General features: G+C 55.4%; 1 protein-coding gene across 3 annotated transcripts in view; it reads left to right on the forward strand.

Moving 5' to 3' along the window:
* The window catches only part of MID2 (midline 2), a 64,299-nt gene extending 38,621 nt beyond the window's left edge, over positions 1-25,678 (forward strand). For all 3 annotated transcript variants that reach the window (XM_063170213.1, XM_063170215.1, XM_063170214.1), the window contains exons 3-10: positions 4,776-4,871; positions 8,788-8,895; positions 11,022-11,170; positions 11,577-11,704; positions 12,678-12,821; positions 16,236-16,397; positions 21,055-21,262; positions 21,432-25,678. In XM_063170213.1, the coding sequence (XP_063026283.1) occupies positions 4,776-4,871; positions 8,788-8,895; positions 11,022-11,170; positions 11,577-11,704; positions 12,678-12,821; positions 16,236-16,397; positions 21,055-21,262; positions 21,432-21,834 (1,398 nt within the window). In that variant the 3' untranslated portion in view covers positions 21,835-25,678. The remainder of the gene's footprint in view (positions 1-4,775; positions 4,872-8,787; positions 8,896-11,021; positions 11,171-11,576; positions 11,705-12,677; positions 12,822-16,235; positions 16,398-21,054; positions 21,263-21,431) is intronic.
* Positions 25,679-26,349: the final 671 nt, after the last annotated feature.

Consider the following 26,349-nt stretch of genomic DNA (forward strand, 5'->3'; position numbering starts at 1 on the left):
TGCTTCCCAGCTGAAGGTGAGCGTAGAAAGAGCAGTCAGGGTTTAAGCCTAATAGATCATCAGGGATTAAACCTGATTAATGGATTTGGAGCTGCTTTTCGATTGCTCACACTGATCAGGGGACATGGGGCTTGTCTCCCCACCCTCAGGTGTGTGTGTTGGTCAGGTGCATCCCCCTGGTCCCCGTCCTCTCCATGCCAGGGTCACTGCCAGGGCCCCTTTGCCTGGCTCAGGCTCTGCCTCTTGACTCTTCAGCACCACCAGAGCCCCCTCCCAGCCCTATGCTCTGCAGAGCCACTCGGTTTCTGGGTCAGCTCTGCCAGTGGCTGACAGCAGCCCCAAATGCTCGCAGAAGTTTCAGCTCTTACTCTGTCTGTTTGGCTCCAAAGTTACTTAAAATGCATTAATGTCACACATGGCAGCCCAGTGCTGTCCCTTTGTCACTTGTGCCGTTGTCTAGGGACATTCTCTGAGTAAAGCCTGGTAGCTGGCTTTGTATATTTTTCCCCAAAGTTTTTTATTTTCTTGGTGGTGGGAATTTAGCTAAACATAGATTTGTGGAGTCACAGAATGGCTTGGCTTAAAGGAGACCTTAAGCTCATCTTGTCATACCCCTTTTCCTGAGCAGGGACACCTTCCACTGTCCCAGGTTGCTCCAAGCCCTGTCCAGCCTGGCCTTGAACAGTACCAGAGATCCAGGGGCAGCCACAGCTTCTCTGGGCACCCTGTGCCAGGGCCTCACCACCCTCCCAGGGAACAATGTCTTCCATATATGTAACCTAAATGCCCCCTGTTGCAGTTTGACTCGCCTGGATGTGCTGCTGCCAGGGCTGGCAGCGAGCAGTGCCGTGGTGAGCCCTCTGTGCAGCCGTGGCAGTGGGAGTGGGAGCATCCCCTGGCACAGGAGCAGTGTCAGGCTCTGGGCCTGCTGGGGCCACTGAGAGGAGCCTGATCTGTGCAGTGCTCTCAATGCCTTGCAAGTGTCTAAGGCCAGGCTGGACAGAGCTTGGAGCACTCTGGGATAGTGGAAGATGTCCCTGCTCATGGCAAGGGGTTCTATAATATGAGCTTTATGGTCCCTTCCAAGCTTCTGTGATTTTAGTTTGGCAGCGTAGAGGCAGCTGCCAGTGGAGTGAGAGCGACAGCCCCACTGTCACTGTCCTGTTCCAGAACCCCCCCAGAGCAGATGGGGTTGGAATGACCGTGGTGGGAGCTACCTGCAGATCACCCTGTCCAGCTGCTGCTTCCCAGAAAGCTGTGCCAGCATTCCCGAGACAAACCACATCAGTTCCATCGTCCCCACAGTGGGTGCCTGGGGCAGCAGGTCAGTGCAGAGCAGTGTTTTGGCCAGGAACAGGGACATGGGTGGAGGTTCCCACAGCTCCAGTGTGATTACAGCTGTCTCATGCTATCAACAACGTTGTGGTTTTAAAAAATGAGCAACTGCCTCCGGAGCTCCATGGCAGACTCCTGATGCCCTGGGCAATGTCCTGGTGACATCTGGCTTCCCTGTGCTGCTCCAAAACAAGTCAGAGGACAGCCAGCAGGAACCGTGCCCCGTGCTGGGACCTGGCAGCACATCCTCAGCCCTGAGGGCTTGACTGTGCATCCTGAGCATGGCAGCAATCCCGACGGGATCATTCCCTGCCCTGTCCAGGTGAGGCTGGGGAATGCTGGTGCCTTCCAGGAACTGGTTTTCCTGACACTTTGGCATGCATTTTGAGGTGGGTTTGCCTTGGTGCCTGTGTGCCTGCACATGGGTTTGTGGATGCACACGTGATATGTGTTTGCGGTGCGCAGGAGGATCGGGGCAGGGATTCGCCTCCATTACTGGAAGTGATTATAGATGAACAGGGGCAATGAGAAAAGCCCTGAGTAAATCACTGCGAGTATCACTCTCCAGTTTTGGCTGCCTCCCCATGAAGATAAATGCAGGAACCTCTCTGGGGTAAGGCAGAGCCAAAGGACACCCTTCCTGCCATCGTGCCAGGCTGAATCTCTCACCCCTCAGAGCAGTGCTGAGGGATGGAGCAGATAGCCACCACCCCTGCATTCCTAGGGCTTTCCCCAGCTGCAGGGTTCTCCAGTTCCTCCCATCCCACACCCACAAGTTCATGCCACTGGAGGAGATCTGAGGCTTGCATGGCCCAAACCCCTGGGGGCTTGGACTCCCCTCAGGTCTGTGTGGCATGTGGGGAGCCTGTTCTTTGGCCACCTGTTTGGGGCTCAGAGCCTGCTCTGTTCCATCTCTCAGCTGGTCAAAGCCACGAGGCTGACAGCATTTCTCAGAGTGACCCAGCTGCCAGACTGCTGCGTGGGCTGGGGACCGGCCATGGAGGGCAGCTGTGGCCAGGCACAGGCAAGGTTGTGTTTGCACAGGGACCAGGAGGACACCACGTATTTATACTTCCTGAAGTGGTCTTGAGCCCGCAACCTTGATGGATTCTTCAAACAGAGAAATAAGTCTTTAGTTTAGTTCAACTGCTTGTTTGGTATTTGGAGGAAAAAAGAGTTGTGTCCCATTGTGCCCATAACTGAGGAAACGTGAGCATTGGTACTTGCAGGTCAGTGCTGTGTGATCACTCTCCTCTGGTGGACAGTGTAAATAAGCATTTATTGTGTGTCTGGTGACTGGCAGGTGAGGGGTGCAGGTGCTGAGCTGCTCTGCTGGAGTTGTGGCAGGCTTTGATCCTGTGAGTCCCTGACGCTCGGCGTGGGGGAGGCTCAGCCCTGTCCCAGGGTGCCTGGGCACTTCCCTCTCTGGTGCTGCTGTCCCTGGGTCACCCAGGCCCTCCTCCCCGCTCAGCACCAGTGACTCCTGCTCAAGGCCTTGTTATCACTTTTTCTCACTTGTCTCCCCATTTGTAGAGAAATCACCTATTTGTATTTCAGGAGAGAAGGTGGAGGTTGGTGGAAATGACGGGCATTTTATAAAGCAATTAAAACCCAACCCCTGTAATTGCTGCAATTTATATACACCTACAAAATAACCAGCTGGTGTGATCCAGGCTTCAAGCCCATTTTATTAATTTCAGCACATCAAACAGATGGAAACATTCCATCTATGTTTTCCTGGGATGCAGAGGGGTTGGCAGCGAGGGTCTGTGGGTGCACTGAGGGGCAGGGGAGCAGCAAAGGGCTGTGGAACCATGGCTGACACCAGTACGGCACCTCTGATTGCCTCAGCATTGCACAGAGGATGTGTGATGAAGGGCTTGGTGCTCAGGGACAGGCTTTGTGTGTGTTTGTGGATGAGAGGAGTGATGCCATCCCCTAGAAAACTTGGGATGCTGCAAATGGGGTGTGGGCACGCGTGCTTCAAAGCTGTACGCCAGCCCCCCGCCCTGCCCTCCATCACAGCCTGGAAGATTAAAGCAGATCGGTGCGAGTTCAAAGCTGCAACCTCAGTGCAGCCACACTGGTGATGAGGGAGGTAATTAGCAAGTGAAATGTTCGTTGCTGTAGTGAAATGATGTTTATAATATTGGGTTATGAGGAGAGGGGGTGGGAGCAGCTGGCTTTTCCATTATCCATACAGCCCCACTCTCTGCAAACCCTTCTAGCATAGCCAAGGCTCTCTGGGTTTTATTCCACTTCTCCAGCCTGTTCCTGCATTCTGCCTTGCTTGCCCTTGGCCAGCAATTTTCAGGGTTGCAAATGAGCTTGGGATATTTTAGGAGCCAGTGGTTTTCCAGGAATGAGTGCTCTGCCTGTGCTCTGTGCCTGTAATTCAAGTTCTCCTGGCTCGGTAGCCCCCAGTTACCCATGTGTACAGAGAGGGGCTGTGTCTATGGGCCTGCTGGAGTCAGATGAAAGCCTCAGACTGCAGTTCCTACCTGCAGATGAATGAACCACCTCAGGGACCCTCTTCCAGCCCTGGAGTTTAAAATATTAATAGGATATCATTTCCTGACAAGCGCTGCAACAAGTAGCGAGCGCTTTGTTGTAAAGCATTCCCGTTAGCAGAGCACGTGGAACTGGCAATGCTGTGTCTCTGGAATTGTTAACACCCAGAAACTGTCTTCCCCCCCATGGCCACAGGTATCAATATCCCCTCAAATGGGGTCTTCATGGGTGCTTCACTGGATCCCCTCCTTCTCCCAGAGCAGTGGGCCCCAGAGCAGGCCCTGCATCCCCGTCCTCTCAGGTCATGATCTGCTGGCAGAGATCTGCTGCCCATGGGCCACTGGTCATGACTGCCTGGTCAAGAGCTGCCGGCTGGGATCCACCAGCCGTGATCCACTGCTCGTAATCTTCTGGCCCAGATCCAGTGGCAGTGATCTGCTGGCTGAGGTCTGCTCTGCTGAGCAAAGGGCGGCGTGGCTGGGGAATGAAAGCCAGCGCAGTGCAGCTGAGCTCTCCCTGCCCGTGCCAGCTCCAGCTGAAGTGGTTGGCAGAGAAGACATCCCTCTCCCATGGCTCATCAGGCTTTTGTTCATCTCCCTCACCCTGTGCAGAACAAAATTGACGATGAAAATAGTCAAAATTTGCTCTCCAAAGGAGTGGCAAAGGGCAGGCACCCATGCTGTCCTGTCCAGCTGGTGGCAGCCCAGGGTCACCGCAGTGCTGGGCTCAGTGTCTCCCGTGTGGCACAGCCCCTGGCACGGGCAGGGGCTGCCCAGGACCCCCAGAGCCTTTGCCCAAGGTGGTTCCAGTGTCCCTCTCTCAAGCAGTGTACTTGGTGGCAGAGGGTCTCAGCTGCTGGCAGGGGACTGGGGACACTCCAGCTTTGCTGATCTCTGTTTTTCCTCTTTCTCCCATTTCTGGACCTGCAGCAAACCCTGGAGACAAATCTCACGAACCTGGTTAAACGCAACAGCGAGCTGGAAAACCAGATGGCCAAGCTGATACAGATCTGCCAGCAAGTGGAGGTGGGTGAGACCAGGGGGGCTGGGGAGGTGCCCGGGGCAGCTCCCAGTTCTAGGGGAGCAGTGCATGGATCACACCAGGGTCCTTTCCTGGGACTTCCCTGGAAGCAGAGATGAGTGTGGGGGTAGTCCCAAGCAGTGGAGCACACAGGGATGGTTCCCAGGGGTCTGAAGGAGTTGTCATGATTGGGAGCCACTGAGGAGAGACATGGGCTGCTGAGCTGGCTCCAGGCAGCAGGACCTGCCTGCTGCTCTGTGCTGGGGGAGCAGCTGCTTTTGGTGGAAGACTGAGTGAAACTGAGTGTGAAAACAGGGCTCAGCCAGGTGACACTGAGCTTGTAACAAGGCTCATCAGCTGGGTGACACTGACCCTGCAAAGAGGTCTCAGCTGGGTGACACCGAGCATGCAGCAATTCCTTGAACCACAGCTTCCCTCAGGACTGAACCCCAGGCTGCTGCCAGGACCCCAGCCATGGATTCAGGGGGAGTTTGCAGTGCCTGAGAGAACACAGCAATTGTTTACTTCACCCAGAGCAGCCCAGGCCTTGCAGGGTGTGCAAGTCCTGTGCCTCCCCTGCACTCCCCCAGGCCACCGCATGGGCCCAGCAGGATGCAGGGATGCCCTGGTGGGATGTGGGGATGTTGCCTCAGGGTGCTGTGGCAGGATGCAGGGATGCTGCAGCAGGACAAGGGATCCTCCTGTGCAGGGTGGAGCCGTGTGCCCACAGCAGAGCATCGATGATGCCTTTGCCTAGGGAGCTGCAGCTTGTCCTTCACCCCCTGAACCTCAGAGCAGCTGGGGTTTGGGGCCCTGAAGGTGCTTCAGGCCCTGTGGTTTCTGCAGGCAGCATCAGCACTTTGTTCTTCACTCCCTCAATAATGTCCTGATGATCTGGCAAGAGGAAGTGAGTGCAGGAGCCCTTTTTGTGAGTGCCAGCAGGGCCCAGTGTGCCGCCAGCAGCTGGCAGCCGCTGACACAACGTGCAGAGAGAAGGAGGAGGGGGCTGAGATGCTCTGAACTTCCAGCCAAATTAAGGAGCAGAAAAATCCCACTTGGCTCTGCAGCACTGCTTGCCTTCTGTGTCACTGATGTTGTCCTGCTTTCCCTGCCTGTGCATCACTCTGCAGTGGGAATGGCTTTGTTGGAATGGTCTCTCCTGGGCTTCCTCTTCCCCAGGGCTCAGCGGGCTTGGGCTGATCTGGGAATACAGATGGCAGGGATGTTTGGCAGAGAGAGAAGGAGCCAGGATGCCCTTGCAGAGCTCTGGTGGCAGTCAGCAGCCCTTGCTGCTCTGATGGGCCATGCCTTGGCTCTGAGAACCCACCAGAGATGGGGCAGGGATGTGGCTGGATGTCCTGGATTCCTTTGAATCCAGCTCCAATGTCTTAATGACCTGACATAGGAGAAATTGAAAGATATTTGGTATTTCTGTCTGATCCTCAGAGTCTGAGACCTCTAAGCTGTCATTTTTGTCAGAGTTTGTGAGTTTTCAGCTTTGTCAGACGCTCTGCTTAAAATAACAGTTGAAATAACATTTCTCAGCTCTGTTGAATGCACAGCCAGGCCCTTGGAGGCCCCTTCGCAGAGAGCACAGTAAGCTGTGAAGCAGAAAATATCTGTGCTCTCCATCAATCTGATTCCAGGGAATTTTGCTTCTGAGATATTTGCAGACATGGCACACAGGCAGGCACATGCAATTCCCATGTACTCTGTCCCCCAGAAATATCCAGTGTAATATCCAGTGTAAACCTCATGGCATGTCCAGAGAATGGTGCCACCAACACCTTGAGGGACAGGGCTGAGAAGGGCAGAGAGAAGAACCCCAGAGAAGGGCACTGCAAGTGTCCCCTGAGCCTGTGCTGCCCCTCAGAGTGACTCTGGTGCATGGGGGGCTGTACTGAGAGAGGTTGAAATGGCCAAATCCTCTGGCAGTGATGGAAATGTGGACCAAGGAGGGCAGATAACCCTCCAGAGAAGCTGAGTTTGTAAAACAGGGATAGTACCAGCCCAATGTCCCACTGTGGGGAGAGCAGAAGCTGCAGGTGTGCTGTGGGACTGTGTCACAGCAGCCTCAGTGGGAGCTCCTGGTGTCCCCAGGGCACAGCTGCTGCCCAGCCAAAATCCTCTTGAGGGCTCTGGAGGTGGGATGGGTCCTGTGGAGCTGCCAGGAGGAGGCTTGCCTGCCTGTGAGTCAGGCTGTGGGCTGAGATGCTGCTTCTCATTTCCAGGAGGTGCAGGACAGAGCTGGTTTATTCCACGACTGTTGTCCCTAGCACATTTTCCCCCAGCACTTGGGTGGGTGAAATATTTTTTCTCTCCCTTTTCACAACTAAAAGCTGCCCAGCTTTCCTGCAGCCATAGCACCTGCTGAGTTTTCACCCCAACCCCAGCATTCACCTGGGAGCTGGTTCATCCATGCAGAGTGCTGTGGCCACTGTCCAGGTGTTTTTGAGCCAGGGCTTTGCCAGTGGAGCAGTCCTGGTCTGCAGAACCCCCTCCATGCTCTGCTGGCCCTTTGAGGGAACCCAGCCTCGAAAGTGCTCCTGTTTTGGTAGAAGGCAACTGGGAAAGGGACTGTGATGTCCTTTGAAACTTCACCTGCCTTCAGCCCCCCTAAACATCAGCATAACTGAGGGGAGATTTCTTGCCCTGGGCAGGCTGTGGATGGCTGCAGATTTACATTGCCCTGTAGCCATCCTGGAAGGGGAGCACTCCAGGCCTGAGCTGGACTGCTGGACAGCAGCTGGTTGGAGGGATGGACCCAGGGCCAAGCTGAGGTGCCCCAATCTCCCCTCCTGTCCCTTGGCCTAGCATTTCTTTCTGGCCCCTTGCTGTGCACAGCCTTCAGCCTCAAATTCCCTCACTCTCATGTGTCCCAGAAGCTGAAAGAGGAGCTCCAGGTTTGTGCTCCTGGGAAGTTGGGGTGACAGCCATCCCTGTGGGCACACAGCTTTGAGGGACCAGGGTGCTGCCAGCTCTGCCACGGCAGCTCTGCCACGGCAGCAATGCCACAGCAGCTTGCTGCAGGCTCCAAACCCTGGGGCTGTTCCCCACCCCCCTCCACATGCAGCAGATTGGGAAGATTTTCCACTGTTTTTCCTCAGTGGAGCTCTCTTTGCAGACCATCAGCTGTCTCCCACTCCAGTGTTGCATAATCTGCTGGCCAGGTTTAAAAAAAGATCCTGTAGCAAAAATGTGGTTCACTCTAGGCTGCCTTGTTTCAGAGGGATTTGGGAGTATGAAATGAGGAAAACTGATTTCTGTCCTGTAGTGTGCTTTAATGCAGTGCTAGGGCTAGATTCCTCTTCCATGAAGTGCATTCCCCCTTGTCTTGTCCTGTCCATCCTTCCATGGATACTGCTCTTCCCTGGAGGCAGAGAACTGGAACCTCTGCTTGTGCCCCCACTGCACTGTGTGTGTGTGCACCGCTGTGAGCACACACATGAGAGCATGCTGTGTGTCCCTCCCAACACCTGTGTGTCCCTCCCAACACCTGTGTGCTGTGTGTCCCTCCCAACATCTGTGTGTCCCTCCCAACACCTGTGTGTCCCTCCCAACATCTGTGTGTCCCTCCCAATGCCTGTGTGTCCCTCCCAACGCCTGTGTGTCCCTCCCAACACCTGTACGTCCCTCCCAACATCTGTGTGTCCCTCCCAACACCTGTGTGTCCCTCCCAACATCTGTGTGTCCCTCCCAATGCCTGTGTGTCCCTCCCAACATCTGTGTGTCCCTCCCAACATCTGTGTGTCCCTCCCAACGCCTGTGTGCTGTGTGTCCCTCCCAACGCCTGTGTGTCCCTCCCAATGGCTGTGTGTCCCTCCCAACATCTGTGTGTCCCTGCCAACACCTGTGTGTCCCTCCCAACGCCTGTGTGCTGTGTGTCCCTCCCAACACCTGTGTGCTGCTGTTCCTGGCCAGGTGAACACAGCCATGCACGAGGCCAAGCTGATGGAGGAGTGTGATGAGCTGATGGAGATCATCCGCCAGCGCAAGCAGGTCATCGCCGTCAAGATCAAGGAGACGAAGGTGAGGGGTCCCAGCTCATTGTCCCTGGTCACAGGTCCCCTCCTGTGGGGGCACAGGGTCTGCTCCTCCTGTCTGGGAGCAGCATCCCGCAGGCAGTGGCGCTGGGACGTGCCAGCCTCGGGCAGAGGGGCTGCAGCAGCGCGTGGTGCATTGCCATGAGGGGTTTGCTTTGAGCAGCACCCGTGCATCTCCTTGTCCAAGCTCCAGCTGTCCCCTGGTGCTGCCCTCCACGCCACCCCATCTCCAGGTGTCTGTCACTGCTGCTGCCCCAGGGCTCCTCTGCCAAGGACAAAGCATGTGCTGCCTGGAGGAGGAACAGGCCTGCGTGTTGGTTAGCGTGACAAGTTGGTGCAGAGGCTTGGATCACTCCAGACAGCTTCCTCAGGGCTCTTCACCACTGTGGTTTGAATAGAATAATGTGGAATTAATATTGAAGGACCATAGTCCAGTGCTGCAGTGAGAGCAGAGGCTGCATGCTCTGCATTGCAGCACAGCTGAGGGGGAGCTGCTTCTCACCCTCATCTTTGTGGGAGTGTTGGACCTTTCCTCCAGTGGCTCCAGGTGTTTCCCAGTGGTTTCTATCTGTAGCATCCCACTCCACAGGGGAAGGGACCCAAGACTCAGAGATGTTCATGGTTGAAAGGAATGACAAATGGGTCAGGGTCCTGGGGGCACTGCCTGTGCTTGTGGGGGGGACCTTTTTATAGGTAAGTTTTGCCTTCCCTGGGAGTTCTCACCTTCTCTGCAAATCAGTTCTCATGCACAGTCCATTCTTCCAGACGTTTCTGGAAATGGGTCAGAGACTTCAGGGGTCTTTTGTGGTCTTGATTCCTCTACAGTCCATGCCACTGCTTCATCTTACTCCTGTGCTGTGTTGTGCTTATTGCCAGGAGCCACAGCAAGGATGTTTGTCCCAGGACAGTGCTGCCCTACCTCCCTGGGGCCCTTTCTCGAGTCCCAACAACCCTCAGCTGGCTCTGCAGCTGTACAGCTGTTGGTGTTTGAGACATCAGCCTTACCTTCTGGGCTCTCCACGTGCAGCAGCAAGAGGGGTGGAGGGCCATAACTCTGAGGGTGCCCAGGAGAGCTTGCATGACCCCACTGCTGTTCTCACTGAGCTTGGGTGTGCACTGGGGTCCCACCACGGTACCCATGGCCAAGCCCCAAATCCAGATGCTGCCAGGCAGCTGGGAGCAGGTTCCACCACGTGTGTAGGCAGCAGAGCCCCCGGCACAGCTCCAGGACATGCTGGCAGCAGAGGGAGCTTTGAAATCCTGCTTCTACCCCAAGCACTCCAGGGAACATATTTCATGTAACGGTGCCGTCTGCCGGCCCATCTGTCTGTCTGCTTGCTCTTCCCACCCTCTTCCTTGACTCTTCCAGACTCTGCTGTCCAGTTCCAGCCATGCTTAGAAAGACCTGGAAGCTCCACGATGTTGTTTTCCTACAATTGGCAGCTGGGTAGAGGTGAAGGGCACAGATTAGTGCCCAAACCCTCCACAGAAGCAGTGGAGAAAGGAGTAACCTCTAGAGGCTGTGGCTGGTTCAGAATTCCTCCAGTTGAGGAGCGAGGAATTCTGCTTTCCTGATGGATTGCCATTTGGTTTTCCATTTGTTCTGCCCTGCTTTGCCTGACAAATGGCCCAACACGTGTATGGAGCCTGGGAGAAGGGAGGGGAGAACATGCAGATTCCCTCTTACCTTGGTCACCCGGCAGTTCATTTCAGCACTTGTGAATGTGATCTCTTCCATCAGCTCTGTGGACACTTCCCCTGTTCCTGAGGTTCCCTTGCCTCGTGCTGAGTGACTGGCAGGGGTCTCATGGCAGCCTGCTCTCCTGGGCTGGCACGGGGGCATGCTGTGTTTGCATGGCAGGAGTGGAGGAGGATGTGTTGTTCTCCAGGGTCCAGCACATGTGGGACCCTCAGAGCAAGCACAGGCTGTGCCCTGGGCTTTGCCACCCACAGCAGAATCCAACATGGAAAGTGCTTTGCTGAGCTCCCTGCCCAGAGCCATTGGGACATGCCCGTGCCCTTCCAGTGCTCCTTGCTCGCCGTGAGCAGCTGCTGGCTCAGGGCTCCCTCTGTGCCTCCCAGGCTCCTGAGCCCCTGTCCCTCTGCCCCCAGGTGATGAAGCTGCGCAAGCTGGCCCAGCAGGTCGCCAACTGCCGACAGTGCCTGGAGCGCTCCACGGTGCTCATCAACCAGGCCGAGCACATCCTGAAGGAGAACGACCACGCCCGCTTCCTGCAGACGGCCAGGAACGTGGCCGAGAGGTGGGCTGGGCTCGGGACCTGCTGCTGGAGCTGGCCCTGTTGTGGGTCCCTGCCCAGAGGTGACCCAAGTCCCCTGCAGTCACTTCCCTGGAGATCCCCTGCCATCCCTGCTGCCCTCACAGGACTGGGCTGCATGGCAGGTCCTAACAGTTCTGTGGAAGCATGTCCCCTTCCCTGGGGCAGGAAAGTGGTGGAAATGCCAGTCCAAAGGGAGTTCAGGGGCAGTCAAAGCTGTAAACCCCAGGGGTGGAGCCCTCCCACTCTCAGGGAACCCGTCCCCAGGGGCAGTGGTCTGTAGGTGCAAGCTGTTTTCCTGGCAGCAGGGGAGGCACAGTGAGGCTGTCCCCATCCCTGTGCCTCCCTCATGCACCCTGTTGCATACTGATGGTCCCTTCTTTCCTTCCAGGGTCGCCATGGCAACTGCATCCTCGCAAGTCCTGATACCAGATATCAATTTTAATGATGCCTTTGAAAACTTTGCTTTAGATTTTTCCAGAGAGAAGAAGCTGCTGGAAGGGCTGGATTATCTCACAGGTGAGTGCTCAGGTGTGCTCCACTCTGTGTCTTCCCCTCAGTCCCCTGCCCTGTGCTCCACCAAGGGCTGGCAGACCTGTTTAAGGACTTAACCAGTAACAAGCACCAGGTCATCTGTGGCAGAGCAGGGCCTGTGCTGTCCCCAGGACAGTGATAGGTCCCCATCCTCCTGTTTCACCCTGCTGTTCCTGGAGGACCCATGGAAAAGACCAGAAAGCTTAAAAATTATGGTCTCCATGACCTGGTGGGGGAGGCTGATGTCCATAAGGATGCAAGAAGGATAAGGATTATATGAGGGTTCATAAGGATTACAGGGGAGGAATGATGAATTAACTAATTATTATACTTCTATGGCACTCTGTGCTTTAACATTTCCGTTTTTCTGCCCTTTTTCTGGGTCACTTGCTTCTAAATTATGAACCCTTCTGGGTGGGACCTCAGTGGGCTCCTCAGGGCTGCCCTGATGCCCCAGCACAGACTGATGGCTGCCCTCGGGGGTCTGGGAGCAGCAACAGCTGCTGGATCAGCCTGTGCTGCAGCACTGGAGGGATGAGAGGGGCAAGGACATCTTCACTCACCCAAATCCGATTTTATCATCGTGAGGCAGATCGGCTTTCAGTGAAAGATTAGCACAAGCATGTCCAGATCAGTTATGGGATGAAATACTTACTCCACAACCAGGGCAGGGAAATAAGTGGATTTGGAAGTGGGTTCTCAGCCTGTTTCAGGGTGGGGGTGTCAGACCTGATGGAGCAGCAGTGAAAACCCTGTGCTCTGACCTCTGGATGCCTTGTTAAACTGAAAGGTTCAGTTCAGTGGGAAACACAACGACAGATTAAATGAGAGAGGTTTTGGTGTTGAGAGTACTACTGCCACAAGCCCATCTCAGTCCTAGCACGAGTGGAAAAGGCCTGGGTTTTTAAGGAAGGAAAGCCCAGACTGACCAAAGTCTGTGGTGTGTGCCATCCCACAGCGCCGAACCCGCCGTCGGTCCGCGAGGAGCTCTGCACAGCCTCCCACGACACCATCACCGTGCACTGGATGTCAGAGGATGAGTTCAGCGTCAGCTCCTACGAGCTCCAGTACACCATCTTCACCGGCCAGGCCAACTTCATCAGTAAGTCACCTCACTTCCCTGCAGCAAGGAGTGCCATGCTGCCCACACAATCTCCAGCTGCTCCATCCCTGGAGGTGTCCAAGGCCAGGCTGGAGCAGCCCAGGATAGTTGAGGGTGTCCCTGCCCATGGCAGGGGGTGTCACTGGATGAGCTTTTAGGTCCCTTCCAACCCAGAGCGTTCTGGGATTCTGTAAGGAAAAGGTTCTCAGTTTCATCAGTGGTTTTAAAGGCTGGGTATTGATGGAGGAAACAGCAGCAAAGGATCTACCAAGGCCTAGTGGATCAGAGCAATAGACGCCTCCTCATGTTGGGGGGGCCATCCCTGAGGTGCTCTGGTCTGCACTTGGTGTCATCAGCCCCAACTTGGTGAAGCATCAGGAACATTGGAGGCTCCTGTCCATCTCACAGCTCCCAGATCCATGGATACCTGGGATCATACGCAGGGCAGCGCTGGCTGCTCCATGGCTGATAACTCTGGTGGTTTATAAACCCTCTGGAACGGCTCTGAGCCATATTTCCAGGTAATTTTTCATTAAAATTACTGCCATGCCTCGTTGTTTTTTCCAAAGCACCACAGATTTGTCTCACGGGAATGGGATTTGATTTGAGGGCTGAGGACAGAATCACTGATGGTCTGTGAGGAAGTTTTATTCTGGGTTTTCCTAGCAGCACTTGCCGTTGTCAGAAGTGCTGTCCAGGGCCCTCAGAGTGGCTGTTTGGGCTGCTGTCAGTCTGTCCCCCTGGCTGGAGGACGTTGGCACCGGCAGCGCGGTGTCACGGAAGGCTGTGCAGTGCACTCTGAACTGTGCAGGAAGCTGACAGAGAAAGCTCCCTGTGACTTTCCAAGCTGGATCTCACCTCCCCAGCCCTGGCCCAGCCTTTGTCCTTGTTTTGGAAAACAAGATGATGCATTTCCCTTCCATGGTGGCTGTTGGGTGCCGGTGCTGCCACAGCCAGTCCCGCCCTGCTTGGCTCTCCTCTCCTTCCCAGCTAGAGCACGTTGTCTCCAGCACTTGGTCCTCTGGAAGCCTGGAGAGCTCAGCCACCTCTCTGGCTCTGCTCTTGAATGTCCACCAGCTCCATGTCCCCTGCACTTCCAGCTGTGGACAGGATGGGGACTGGCTGGTGTCACCCTGTGGTTTTGGTAGGGAGGGATGTCTGAAGGTCCCTGTGCTAGCTCTGTGCAGTTTGGGCTGACAGGTTGCTCAGGGTTGCTCCTTGAGGAAGAAGGACTGTTCAGGGATGGAGCATCCAGTGCTTCCTCACCCTCAGCTAGGAGGATTTTGCCCTTTTCCTCTCAGGATTTCCCCTGCTGCAGCTTGTGCCCTTGCCTGGGATGATGCCAGGGAAGGACCCACTCTCACCTTTTCCCACATGCCACTTTGGACACATGTGGCTTGGAGTGCCATGCACCAAGGGACATGGGAATGAGTCACCTGCCCACCTCTGGCAGGTGGGGCACAGGCATTGGGAAAGGAGCTGTGGAGACCATGAGGGTGAGGAACAGTGAGGGCAGTGCTGGAGTAGAGCCCAGAGGGTCGCATGTCTGAAGTGTCCTCCTTGGCCAGCCAGCAACCTCCAGTTGCTCTTTGTAGGACGAGTGAAGAAAACATGAGTTAAATCCCTGAGAAGAAAATTAATAACTTACTGTCCCTTGCAATAGCACAGTTTGGGTCATGGGACTGTGTGAGCCCTGGCTGAACTCATGTGAAAAGAGTTCAGCTGGAACACTGGAATGCTGAACAGGGCCTGGGACCCTGACCAGGAGAGGAAATACCTTTCCAAGGTGTACAGAGTTGGCCTGTGGAATCCATCCCCTTCACACTTCCATCAAAGCCAAGAGTTTGGCAAGAGCCAGACATTTTTGTGGAGGATGAATGCTACAATAAAAGGGATTTTTTTAAAGCTTTGGCGAGGGTAGGAGCGAAGAGGTTAGTCTTCAAGGCCAAGCTCTTTGAGGTTGTTTTGCAAAAGAAACCTGCTTGGAAGGTCAAGTCCTTCTCGTTGTCATATCTTAGCCACCTTGTTCTTCCTGATGGAGCATCACCAGCTGGCCCTTGCTGCAGGAAGGTGGCACTGACCGGGCCGGGCTGGAAGCTGTGCTCCAACGGGAGCAGCTCCGCGTGCAGGCTGCAATCAGGATCACATCTGCTTTATTTTCTACTTACATCACACTCCTCTGTGCCCCTCGGCCATTCCCATGTGTATCCCAAACCAAATTCAGGATGAGATGACAGGGACTGCAGCCTGCCCTTGTCCTGCGGCTGAGCCAAGCACTGAAGATAAATGAATTGGAAGCTGTTGCAAAAACGGTGTGGAGCATTCCCAGCTCCTGCCTCCCAGCCCTGCATGTGTTGATACCCCCTCTCCAGTCACCCCAAATTCACAGTGCACTTCTCACCTCTCACCAGATCTAGGAAGCCTCCAGCTACTTCTTCCACGCTTCCTTATTCCTTTTGGCTCAAAGCCTGTGCTGTGATAGCTCTCCTGGTTTCCCCTGAGCCCCAGAGCATTTTTGTCCCCCAGTTCAGCTACTCGGGTGCTCGTGCCAGCTGCAGGTGATCTTCATCCCAGTGATGCCCATGGCAGGAGCAACCTGTAGCACTGTGTAAGGCCTTTCCCCTTTCCTGGAGCACTGTGCCACCCCAGCTGAGGGACAGCACTACATTTCCACACATGCCAGGCCCTGTAGCTCTGACCCTGCAAATCACTGTAGCAGTCAGTTTGGCACCTCCATGGTCTTGGATTCTTCATTCCTTCCCATTTCCAGAAAGAGTTCAGCCTGCTGAATGGCTTCCAAGTGTCTGGATCCCTTCACTGGGAGTTCATTTTCTTTGAACCACTCTGCAGATCAGTCTATTCAGGGAGCCAAGCATCAGCCTCCCTTAGCCATGGATTATTACTTCCCACGCTGGAGCACTGCGGACTGGGCAGGAGGAAGATTCAGTTGCAAACACATTGATTTGGGTGCAAATGCATCCCTTTCTGCTGCTGGAATTGCATACTGAGCAGGAGGGAGGTGTCCTGTGGGACACAGTGATGGTGGGGTGGTGGTGGGAGGATGGTGGCCATCACCCCCTCCCAGGCACCAACAGCTTCGTCTGCCAGCTGCCCTGGCTGGAAGGTGCTGCTGGCTGCATTTCCCTTTGTCTGCACCCTTTCCCCATCACTTCCCATGGCAGCATCCCAAGATGCCAGCGCTGCAGCCCTGCTCCTGCCTTTGTGTGATAATGGAAGAGATTCTGTGTTGCTGGGATTTATCACCTCTGGAAATTTCCCTGCCACTCTGAACTCCCAGGCAGGTGGTAAATCCTTCCGAGGGACACGTGGTCATGAGCTCTGCATTAGCAGCACAAAAGCTTTGTATTCTGTCCTTCCCTGGGAATAAATCTGTGCCCCTCTCCTGCACTGCAGGTCTCTACAACTCCATGGACAGCTGGATGATCGTCCCCAACATCAAGCAGAACCACTACACAGTGCACGGGCTGCAGAGTGGCACCCGCTACATCTTCCTGGTGAAGGCCATCAACCAGGCAGGCAGCAGGAACAGCGAGCCTGCCCGCCTCAAGACCAACAGTAGGTGCCAGGCACTCAGCTGGCCGTGCCACGTGGGGAGGAGAGTTTCCAGGGCACGGGGGTGCCTGGGCTATGGCTGGGGGCTCCTGGTGAGCAGGCAGTGGCTGGCAGTGGGATGGAAACACTGTTGTTAAATCACTGGAGTGCCCATCTCCCTTGGTGCTTCTGTTCCTTCCCTACCTCAGGGATGGTCTCCTGATAGCCCATGTGGTGCCAGGGGCTCCCATCAGCCCTCTGCTCAGGTCAGCACCCATCCCTGGGGCCTTAGGTCATAATGGTCCATTCTTCTGGTGGCTTTACATCCCTGGGCTTTTTGGGGCTGATGCAAGGGGTCACAGAGCAACTGTGTTCTTGTGTGTGGCTTAGCCTGCAGAGGGTTGTGGTTTGGAAAGTCATAAGATTGAAAAGTGTGTCCATGGTGGTGGATGGAGACTTTGCAGCCACACACAAAGCAGAAGATTTTTTTTTCCAGTGCCCTGGGGATGCCAAGGAAGGTTAAATGTGTTTAGGGAGGGCTGAGCTCTGACAGCAGTGGAGCTGTACCTGTCTGTGCTGGCACAGACAGAGCTGCAGGGTTTGTGGTAGGAAACCTTTTTCCACTGAAAGACAGCAAAGACAGCAGAAGCAGTGGCACCCATGGCCTGAAGGGTGACACGGGAGGGGCAGTGTGAGATGTTGGGAGAGGAATAAGTTGTCTCCCCAGGCTGCCTGCCCTGTGCTCGTGCCTTCCCAGTGCTTGCATGTCTCTTTGTGGTCCTGGTGAGCACAGCCCTCCCATCTGTCCCTCTCCCAACAGTTGCTTCTGCCTGAGCAAGGCTTTCATGATGATTTATCACCTCTACCTCCTCCTTTTCTTTGCGCGGCATTAAACTGAATAAAACAACATTGAGGCAGTGGAGCTGAGGGAGCTGCTGAAGAGCAAACTCCAACCCAATCTGCCTGTTCATTAAAAATTTATCCCTCCTGCAGCTGCTGTTTCTCAGTGCTTCCCTGGCTCTGGGAGTGAGGGCTGGGCGGCCTGGGAAGCTGGGAGCAGGGGTGGGTGCCCGTGGTGGCAGCTCCCCCAGCACAGGCTCTGCTCTCTGGGATCTAGCCCAGTGCCAGCCACCGAGCTGCCAGCACAGCTCTGAGGGCTCCTGCTTGGGGATGGACTGGCTTCAATCAGAGTCCTGCCAGCTGCTGAGCCCCCCTTGCTGCAGGGATGTGTCTGCAGCAGCTTCTGCATGCTTGAAACCTGGAGCAGCCCCACCTGAGACAGTGCACAGGTTATGTGTGGTTGTGGGGGTGCTAAAGCCCCTTCCACAAGGACCTCACTTCCCATTCAGCTGTTGGGCAGGAGAGGCATGTGGCATTGATGGGCACATCCCTCTCTGCCACCAGTTTGGTGTTCCTTTGCCATCTGTGTTTGTGGAAACTTCTGAATTCCTGAAAGTTTGATTTAGTCATATATATTGACTTTTCTCCTTCTGTGGCCATCCTCAGGTGACAAGGGCTCCTTTGGGTGTCTGGTGGTGCTGCTGCCCTGTGCTGCAGCCCCAGCATGCTCCCCTGGCTTTTCCTCCTGCTGGTATTTGGGACCAGGGCTTCTCCTTTTGCAGTGGACAATGTCCAGAGGATATCACACCCATGCTTTCCCACTGTAACCTCGGTGGAAGTGTCAGCAGCTCAACACAGAAACGGCCCATTAACATATTTCACAGCCTGTTCTGTTCCTGAAGGGATGTCTGGAGAGATCTCTCCATGGCCAGAAGGTCAGTGTCAGGACACATCGATTTCCACAGCATCAGCGCTGTCAGTGCTGGCACTAAATCTGCATCCCTGAACAGAGCAGCTTGGGAGGACAGGTTTGGTGTGGTGTCAGAGAGACCATCTTCTGCTGAGGCTGGGCCTGAGCAGGACTTATTTAGGAGCAAGTGGCCAAAAGTAGCTGAAAGTGCTGGAATGCCAGGACAGGCCCAGCTCAGGCCATGAATAAAGTGCAGGGAAATGGGTTTTACAGCCTTTGCCTTGGCCACTGCATCCTGGCCTTATTTTCCCTCACAATTCTGGCTTTTCCTGATTTCTGCATATCTTGGCAAGACCTTAATGTGCTACGGGATGGCTCCATCCACATCCCATATGAGACATCAGGAGTGGGTTTGATGCCTGGGCAATGGGCTGCGAGGTCACTATTACTGACTGAATCATGGTAGTGCAGGTGTTTTTAAGGACAGGATGATCCGTGCAAAAACTTCCCAGCAGGGAATCTTAAAATTTAGATGTATTTATGGCTTTCCTATGACTTGATGACTCAGCATCTTTTGTTTCTTTCTTTGCTGAAGGTGATGTCTTCAGGGAGGATAGGATGGTGCTGGCAGCTGTGCACTGTGGGTGTCCTGTGCCCTGTGGGTGTCCTGTGCCCCACATGTGACATCTTAGATGGCTGGTGGGTGTAGGGACACTGCCACTGCAGGCAGAGAGGAGGCACAGAATGCAGGAAGAGCTGCCTTTGTGTTCCTGTGTCCCTGCTGCTTCCTTTGCCCTCTGGGCAGAACGTGGTGGGTGCCTGCAGCATCCTTGGGTGCAGAGTTCATATCCATCCCTCCTCTCTCTCCACAACACACGATATTGGGATAAAGGCTGTCAACCCACGACACACGTTTTCAGCCAAACGCTGTCACCAGCTGTCCACCCTCTCTGCAGCCAGAGCAGTGGGGCACAGAGGGGCTGCTGTGCTGCAGGGCACCAGTGGCACCCCTGCACTGACCCCCCCATGGGCTGGGCTGCTGGGCCTGGATTTGGCTGCGTGTTGGATGGTGTCTCCTGCTCCTGGGGATCTCATTCCAGTTATTTCTGTAGCTGTTATGTAAAGCAGCAGGCAGCCTGTCCTCGCTGTGCCTCTGGGTGGGTGACAGGAGCGTCCCAAGCTCACTGTGATGGCTGCAGGAGCCCTGGGAGGGAGCAGGTCTGGGGTCCTGCAGGGTGGGGATGGAGCTCCAGCACACACCTCCCTCTGCCTGGCTCCATCCCCACATTCCACTGACCTTGACCATGTTCCTGGCTGCCTCCTCTTTGCTCCCTCACACCCAGTGCCAGACAGGATTTCCTCTGCTCTGCTCACTCTGGCTCTGCTGGGAAGCGAGGGCTAATCCAGCTGATAAATGCTCCAGGGGTGCAGCCGGCCGTGTCCAGCCCTGAAGGCAGCTGCTTCCCCACAGCTCCCGAGCCTCATGCAGGGATGACAGCAAAAGGCTATCAGGAATATCCCAGCCAGCTGAATTTGTGGGATAAAGGTAATCTGAGCGACCGGCCCAGGAGCTACATGTTAGTGATGAGAGGAAACATCAGTGATGAGAGGAATCATTGCAAGGCTCGGCTCTCTGCAGGGCAGGGCTGGGGAGCAGTGACTGGGAGGCCCAGAGGCTGCTGGTGCTGGGGGAGCAGGGAGTGAAGGCTGCAGTCAGAACCCCCCTTCCTTTGGCAGCTCCCATGCTGGGCAGTTGAGGCTGGGGCTGTTATGACCTCTGTGAAGTCTGTATTTTTTCCCAATGCCAGAGTGATATTTTGGGAAGGGTAGCAGGTGCCTGGCTGTGTTCTCTGAAATACCCTCCGACCCCTCCAACACTGCCCATCACGCTCTCTGCCAGTGCGTGCAGCTCAAGCACTTGCTCCAGGACATGCTAGCACAAACCAGTGATAAGGGCTGGGCTCCACTTCTTCACACTGACCTTAGCAAGAGGTTGCCTTCGGAAACAGAGCTGTGAGTGTCTCTGTCCTGATGGAGCCAAGTATTTTTATACCTCACTTCCTCAGAGCTTGTCTCTTTGCATTACTGCCAGGAAAAGATACAGCAGAAAGATCAGAGCAGCCAGAAGAAGGAGGGGGCAGGTCACTCCCAATTTGCAGTTTTACTTTCAGGCTTCTCAACTCAATTATTCAGCAAATTGGGCTCCAAGGAAAACCAGCACGAGCTACCATCAGGTTACAGAGCACGGCACAGATGAGCTCCGCTCTGCAGCTGCAATGGTCGCTGATTTTGCAGCTCTTTGCAGACATTCTCAGGTGTCCTGTGGTTCTCCTTGTGTGTTTCCTGGCTTTCCAGGGTTTTCAGGCTGTTCTAGGGGTCCCCAGCCCAGGCTCAGGACCCCATTGACGTGGTGGTGTCATTGTACCTTCTTGCTGGGTCTCTGTGCCTGCAGCCAAAAATGAGAGTGTGAAGGAGGACACAGCTAGTCATGCCCTGAGCTGGGTACCAAAACATGAGGCTGAAGATATTGGTAGAACTTGGGGGTGTTCTATGCACCTGTCACTTGCTTTGTCCTGAAGCAGGTGAATCCCTATGGAAATGCTTTCTGGTGCCTGTGTGCACTTTACTGCATCTCACATGAAACCATAGCAGCAAAACCCATCTGAACTCAATTTACTTCTTTGTAGCATCTTGGGGTTTTGTTTGCAAATCCAGGGATAGACTGAGGACTTTCAGAGGGAAATCATGAACAAAAAAGGAGTCTGGTTGAAGCTCTGGGACATCACCCAGATCTGGTCTGGTTTTGGGGAAAACACCCAAGCAAACCACCATTAAATATGCAAAGCTGAGAACACGGGGTGTGAAGAAGCCCCATTCCTGCACCATGATGCCAATAACACAAATCCTAATCCTTGTGTCTCCTCCCCACAGGTCAGCCATTCAAGCTGGACCCCAAGATGGCTCACAAGAAGCTGAAGATCTCCAATGATGGGCTGCAGATGGAGAAGGACGAGAGCTCCTTGAAGAAGAGCCACACGCCAGAGCGGTTCAGCGGGACAGGCTGCTACGGCGCGGCCGGCAACATCTTCATCGACAGTGGCTGCCACTACTGGGAGGTGGTGGTGGGATCCTCCACCTGGTAAGGCACCACCTGTGTGAGGGGGGATGCTTTCCCGCTCCAGCCTTTGCCAGAGATGCCCACCCTGTGCCCTTTTACAGCAGATGGGCTCTGAGAGCACAGGGTGCTGTAGCCACCAGGGCTGGGCCGAGGCTGGAGGAAGCTGAGCACAGCTTCTCCTCTCCTGCAGGTATGCCATCGGCGTGGCTTACAAGTCAGCCCCCAAAAACGAGTGGATTGGGAAGAACTCCTCTTCTTGGGTCTTCTCCCGCTGCAACAACAACTTTGTGGTGCGGCACAACAACAAGGAGATGCTGCTGGAGGTGCACCCGCAGATGAAGCGCCTCGGTGTCCTCCTGGACTACGACAACAATGCCCTCTCCTTCTACGACCCGGCCAACTCTCTCCACCTCCACACCTTCGAAGTCTCATTCATCCTGCCTGTGTGTCCCACCTTCACCATCTGGAACAAATCCCTGATGATCCTCTCGGGGCTACCTGCCCCAGATTTCATCGATTACCCCGAGCAGCAGGAGTGTAACTGCCGGCCCCAGGAGTCCCCATACGTGTCAGGAATGAAAGCCTGTCACTAGGCTGCCCAGGCCTGCCCGTGCCCCGTGGCAGCACTGGCCATGCCGGTGGGTGCAGGTGGCCAGAGCTGCCCCCTGGCAGCCGTGCCAGAGAGCCACCGAGGCGCCCGAGCAGTCGAGCACCATCCACACCCAGCTCCATCTTATTTAATGGAAAAAGTGGAGGAACCTCGAACCACAGCTGGAAATGAACTGCTGTTGGTGAGCTCCTGGGTGTGCAAGAGTGGCTGGAGCAGCTCTTGGCGGCTGCTCCCATGTCTCCCCAAGAAGATTGTCACCTGGATGGTTCTGTCTTCCCTTGGGGGGCTGGAAAGGCCAGGGCAGGTTTCAGGGTGACCTGAGGTGCCGTGGTGGTCAGGGAATGGCTCATGCGTACCACGAGGCACAGATGGGGACAGGAGGGATGGGCTCTGGGGGCGCTGACAGCTGGGGTAGGGACCCAGAGCACTGAGCAGCACTTGCCAGGGAGGACTTTGCATGTGGCTGAGGCTCGGTGTCTTCCCTGGTGGGATGGATAAGGCTTGGAGCGCTCGGTGAGTGCTGGCAGTGGCTGTGGCGTGGATGGTGGCCCTGTGGAGGGAGGGTGGTGCTCTGTGGCAGTGAAGATGGCACTGAGGGTGTTCCTGGGGCTGGCTGTGCTGCAGATGGCATGCTCCTGATAATTTTCGGGGTCCTGCAGCGGAGAGCCAGGGACCCCCAGCCCACCATCTCCTCCTTTGAGAGCTTCCCAGTATCCAGGGAGGCCGGCATCCTTGAGAAGCTTTGGCCCTTGGCACAGAGGTTTGGCAGCTGCTCCTTCCCGACACAGTGTCTGGCCAGCAGTGCCCTGCTCCACATAGGTCTCCATTAGTGCCCTGTCTGGTGTCCCAGCAGCAAAAACTCATCTTCCTACTCTAAGCCCACAGTAGAGTCCTGCTCAAAGACTACCTCTCTATGCTCTGTGACCCAAAATCTCAATTAATTACACTGAATCTTGACTTCTGGTTTGTTCTCAACCATGCCAGGGGATTGGACTGGGTGCATTTTAAAGATCCCTTCCAGCCCAAACTATTCCATGATTCTGTGGTGGTGTGAGTGTCGAGCCATCCCGTTTATTCCATGGCAGAGGAACTGAGTCTATCCCAGAGGCTCAGAGACCCTGGTTACTGGGAGCTCTTGGGCTGTCTCCAGTATTCCCAGTAACCACAAGCACCAAGTCCCCTGGGCAAGCTCCAGTCTCCAGATTTATTTCAGAGGCCAAGAGGAGCTGGGCTGGCACACAATCCCTGTTGCCACCATGGGGGTCTGTGGCACAGTTTGGGGCCAGTGGGCATGTGAGTGTCTGGGACATTGTGGGGCAGGGATTTCAGGCATTATGGTGGCCCGAGGCAGCTGGTGCTTGGGCTTTGCTCTGTGACATTTGAAGCCCCTTTTCCTCCTCTAGATGTGGTGCCTTGGTGGCAGTAGGAACCACTGAGCTGAGACCACCCAGCTCTGCCAGCCTTGTGATGGGGAACTGCCCCTGCTTGTGTTTTCTTCTACAACAGGGTAACCCACCTGATTGATCCAGGGTAGCCATGAGATGCAATTTGTTTGGACTTCAGCAGGTTTTAGCAGTCTCTGACAGGATCCTTCTGGACAAAATGTCCAGCCCACAGCTGGATAAGCACATCGTGGGGTGGCTGAGTAGCTGGCTCATGGGTCAGGCACAAAGGGGGGCATTGGGCTGGCACTGGTCACTTCTGGAGTTCTGAAGGGCTCCATCCTCGGCCCTGTGCTCTTCAGCATTTTCATTAACAACCTGGATGCAGGACTGGAAGGGATGCCAGGTCAATTTGCTGGCAGCACTAAGCTGGGAGGAGCTGTCAGCTCTCTGAAGGGCAGAGAGGCCCTGCAGAGAGACCCAGAAAATCAGACAGATGGGGAATCACCAACCATGTGAAGTTTAACAAGGGAAGGTGATAAATTCTGTGCCTGGGATGGGGCCACCCTGATTGTGTTTATGAACTGAGAGGCTGTGGAGCAGCTGGGAAGGGCCCTGGGGTACCTGGTCCAGTTGGATCTCAGTCAGCCAGGAGGGAAATCCCTGTTCTGGGGGCATCAGGCCAGCTGGAGCAGGGAGGGGATTGTCACGGTCTGCTCAGGGCTGAGGCAGCCTCACCTTGAGCCCTGAGGGGAGTTTTGTGCACCACAATATAAAAAAGGCATGAAGATATTAGAGAGTGAGCAAAGAAGGGCTGTGAGGATGGAGAAGGGTCTGGAGGGGTCTTGTGAGGAGTGGCTGAGGTCACTTGGTTTGTTCAGATGGAGAAGAAGAGAGGGGAGGCCTCTTTGTCATCTTGAACTGCTCCCAAGGGGGAGTGGGAGGGCAGGTACCCATCTCTTCATTCTTGTGACCAGTGACAGGACTGAAGGAAACGGCTGGAGCTGATCAGGGGAGGATTAGGCTGGATGTCAGGAAAAGGTTTTTCTCTCAGGGGGTGGTGAGGCACTGCACAGTCTCCCCAGGGAATGGTCATGGCCCCAGGGCTGCCAGAGGTCAAGGGGCACTTGAACAATGCTCCCAAACACAGGGTGGGATTGTTGGGGTGTCCTGTGCGGGGACAGGAGTTCAACTCAGTGATTCTGATGGGCCCCTTCAAACTCAGCCTGTCCTGTGATTGTAAAGCCCAGGCTCGGGGAGTGAGTGCCTGGCTTGGACAGGGCTCTTGGGGCTCATCCCATGGGGGCTGTGCCAGAGACAGCTTGAATTCATCTGGAGCCAGTTCAGAATTCATCTGGTGACCCCTCCCAAGAGGATGCGTGTTGGTGAGTCTGGTGGTGACAGCTTTGCCCAGGAGGAGAGTGTTCCCCAGCATGCCATCTCTGTGTGTCTGGACTGTGGTTTTTGGAAGAGGGAGGTGGGCAGCGCCTCGGGGAAGGATCTGCTGCCGGCCCTGCCAAGCTGAGAGGGCTTTCCCTCTGATGCAGGCTGCTCCCCATGGTGCCTGGCAGGGCAGGCACAGGGGCTGCACCCCTCCTTCTTGGCTCCTCCTGGCAGAGGAGCAGCTCCATTTGCTTCTGCCAGCCCCGGAGTGCAGGAGCTCAGGGAGGGTGCAGCAGGGGCGGGCCTGCCTTCCCCACAGCCTGGCTCATGCCCCCTTTCACTCTGGGAGGTTGGATCACCCTTTTAAGTCGGATGTTTTTCATGGGAAGGTCTCATGGAAGTCCCTTCTGCTTGTGCCGGTGCCGTGGGGCAGCTCGGCCTGTGCCACCCCAGGGGGATGCCAGGCCCTGCAGGGGGATGGCGGCCCTGGCAGTGCCAAGGACGGTGCTGGCACTGCTGGGATGGGCTTGGGGAGCATCCTCAGCCCAGAGAACATGAGCCCTTAATGTGACATTTGCACCTGATGAAATTGCACTAATTGTGGGACCCCCTGGCCCCCACACACACGTCTCACACCCGGCCCGATGGGGACTGGGGGAGCCCCACACCCCGAGCAGGGGCTGGGGGCCTTTCCCAGTCACCCACATTGTCCTCTTGTGGTACTGAAAGCAGAGCCCACCCGATTGTCACCGTGATTTGGGGAGCACAGCCCCATCCTGGGCCCTGCTGAGGACATGGAGGGAGGGCAGAGTGCTGCTGCTCGTTCCTCTGCTCCTGGGGACACCCACGTTCAAGCTCGGGATGTGTGGACTCCTGGCTCCCCTCAGCCTCCCCTTCCACGTGTAACATTCCTGCTTCCATTTTACTTGGGGGAGGGCTGTTCTTCCTGTTGGGTTTTTCCCTTTTTGTTGGTTTTTTTGCAACTTCTTTGTTAACATGTACATATATATATATATAAAAAATATAAATATAAATATAAAAATATAATATAATATATATATACATTGCTGGGTATGTCTGTGTGTGGGGGAGGCCATGAGGTGAGGACAGCCCTGGGATCTTCTTGCTGGCCATCACAGTGTTCTCCAAATCTAGCAAAACATATGGCCATGCATGCACACAGCAGAGGGGATTTGTGGTACCACCCAGCAGCACTTTCCTTGTGCTGGGCTCAGCCCAGCCTGGAGAGCCTGTGGGGTGGCCAGGCACAGGGGGTGCTAAAGCTCCATCCAAAAACATCCGTACACGTAAATATCGACCACCCTGCTGCCAGCCTCTGCATAATGTTCCATTACCCAGGACACTGCGTGTGCCAGTCTGCCCTTTTCCCAGTCCTGGATGGCCACAGGCGTTCTGGACAGCTCTGAGTGCCAGCTGGGGCCAGGCTGGTGCTGGGGCTGGGATGTGGCTGTGAGAGCCCCCCTGCACAGGGCCCTGCCAGGCACAAGGACCGAGAGCTCGGCCAGCAGGGAGGAGCTCGGCAGTTCCCCTCTCCCAGCACATCCCTGCGCTCTCCCAGGGGCCCCAGCAGGCAGGAGTGGCCCGGGCAGTGGGCACAGCCCGTGCTGGGACGGTGCCACCGGGCAGAAGCTGCTGGAGAGGGGGCACTGGGGGCAGCCTCACGTGCGGGAGCACAGGCACACAAACCTGCAGGAGACAGAGCCCATTTTTGG

This window comes from Melospiza melodia, chromosome 16 (assembly GCF_035770615.1).
Source record: "Melospiza melodia melodia isolate bMelMel2 chromosome 16, bMelMel2.pri, whole genome shotgun sequence".
NCBI classification, from domain to species: Eukaryota; Metazoa; Chordata; class Aves; order Passeriformes; family Passerellidae; genus Melospiza; species Melospiza melodia.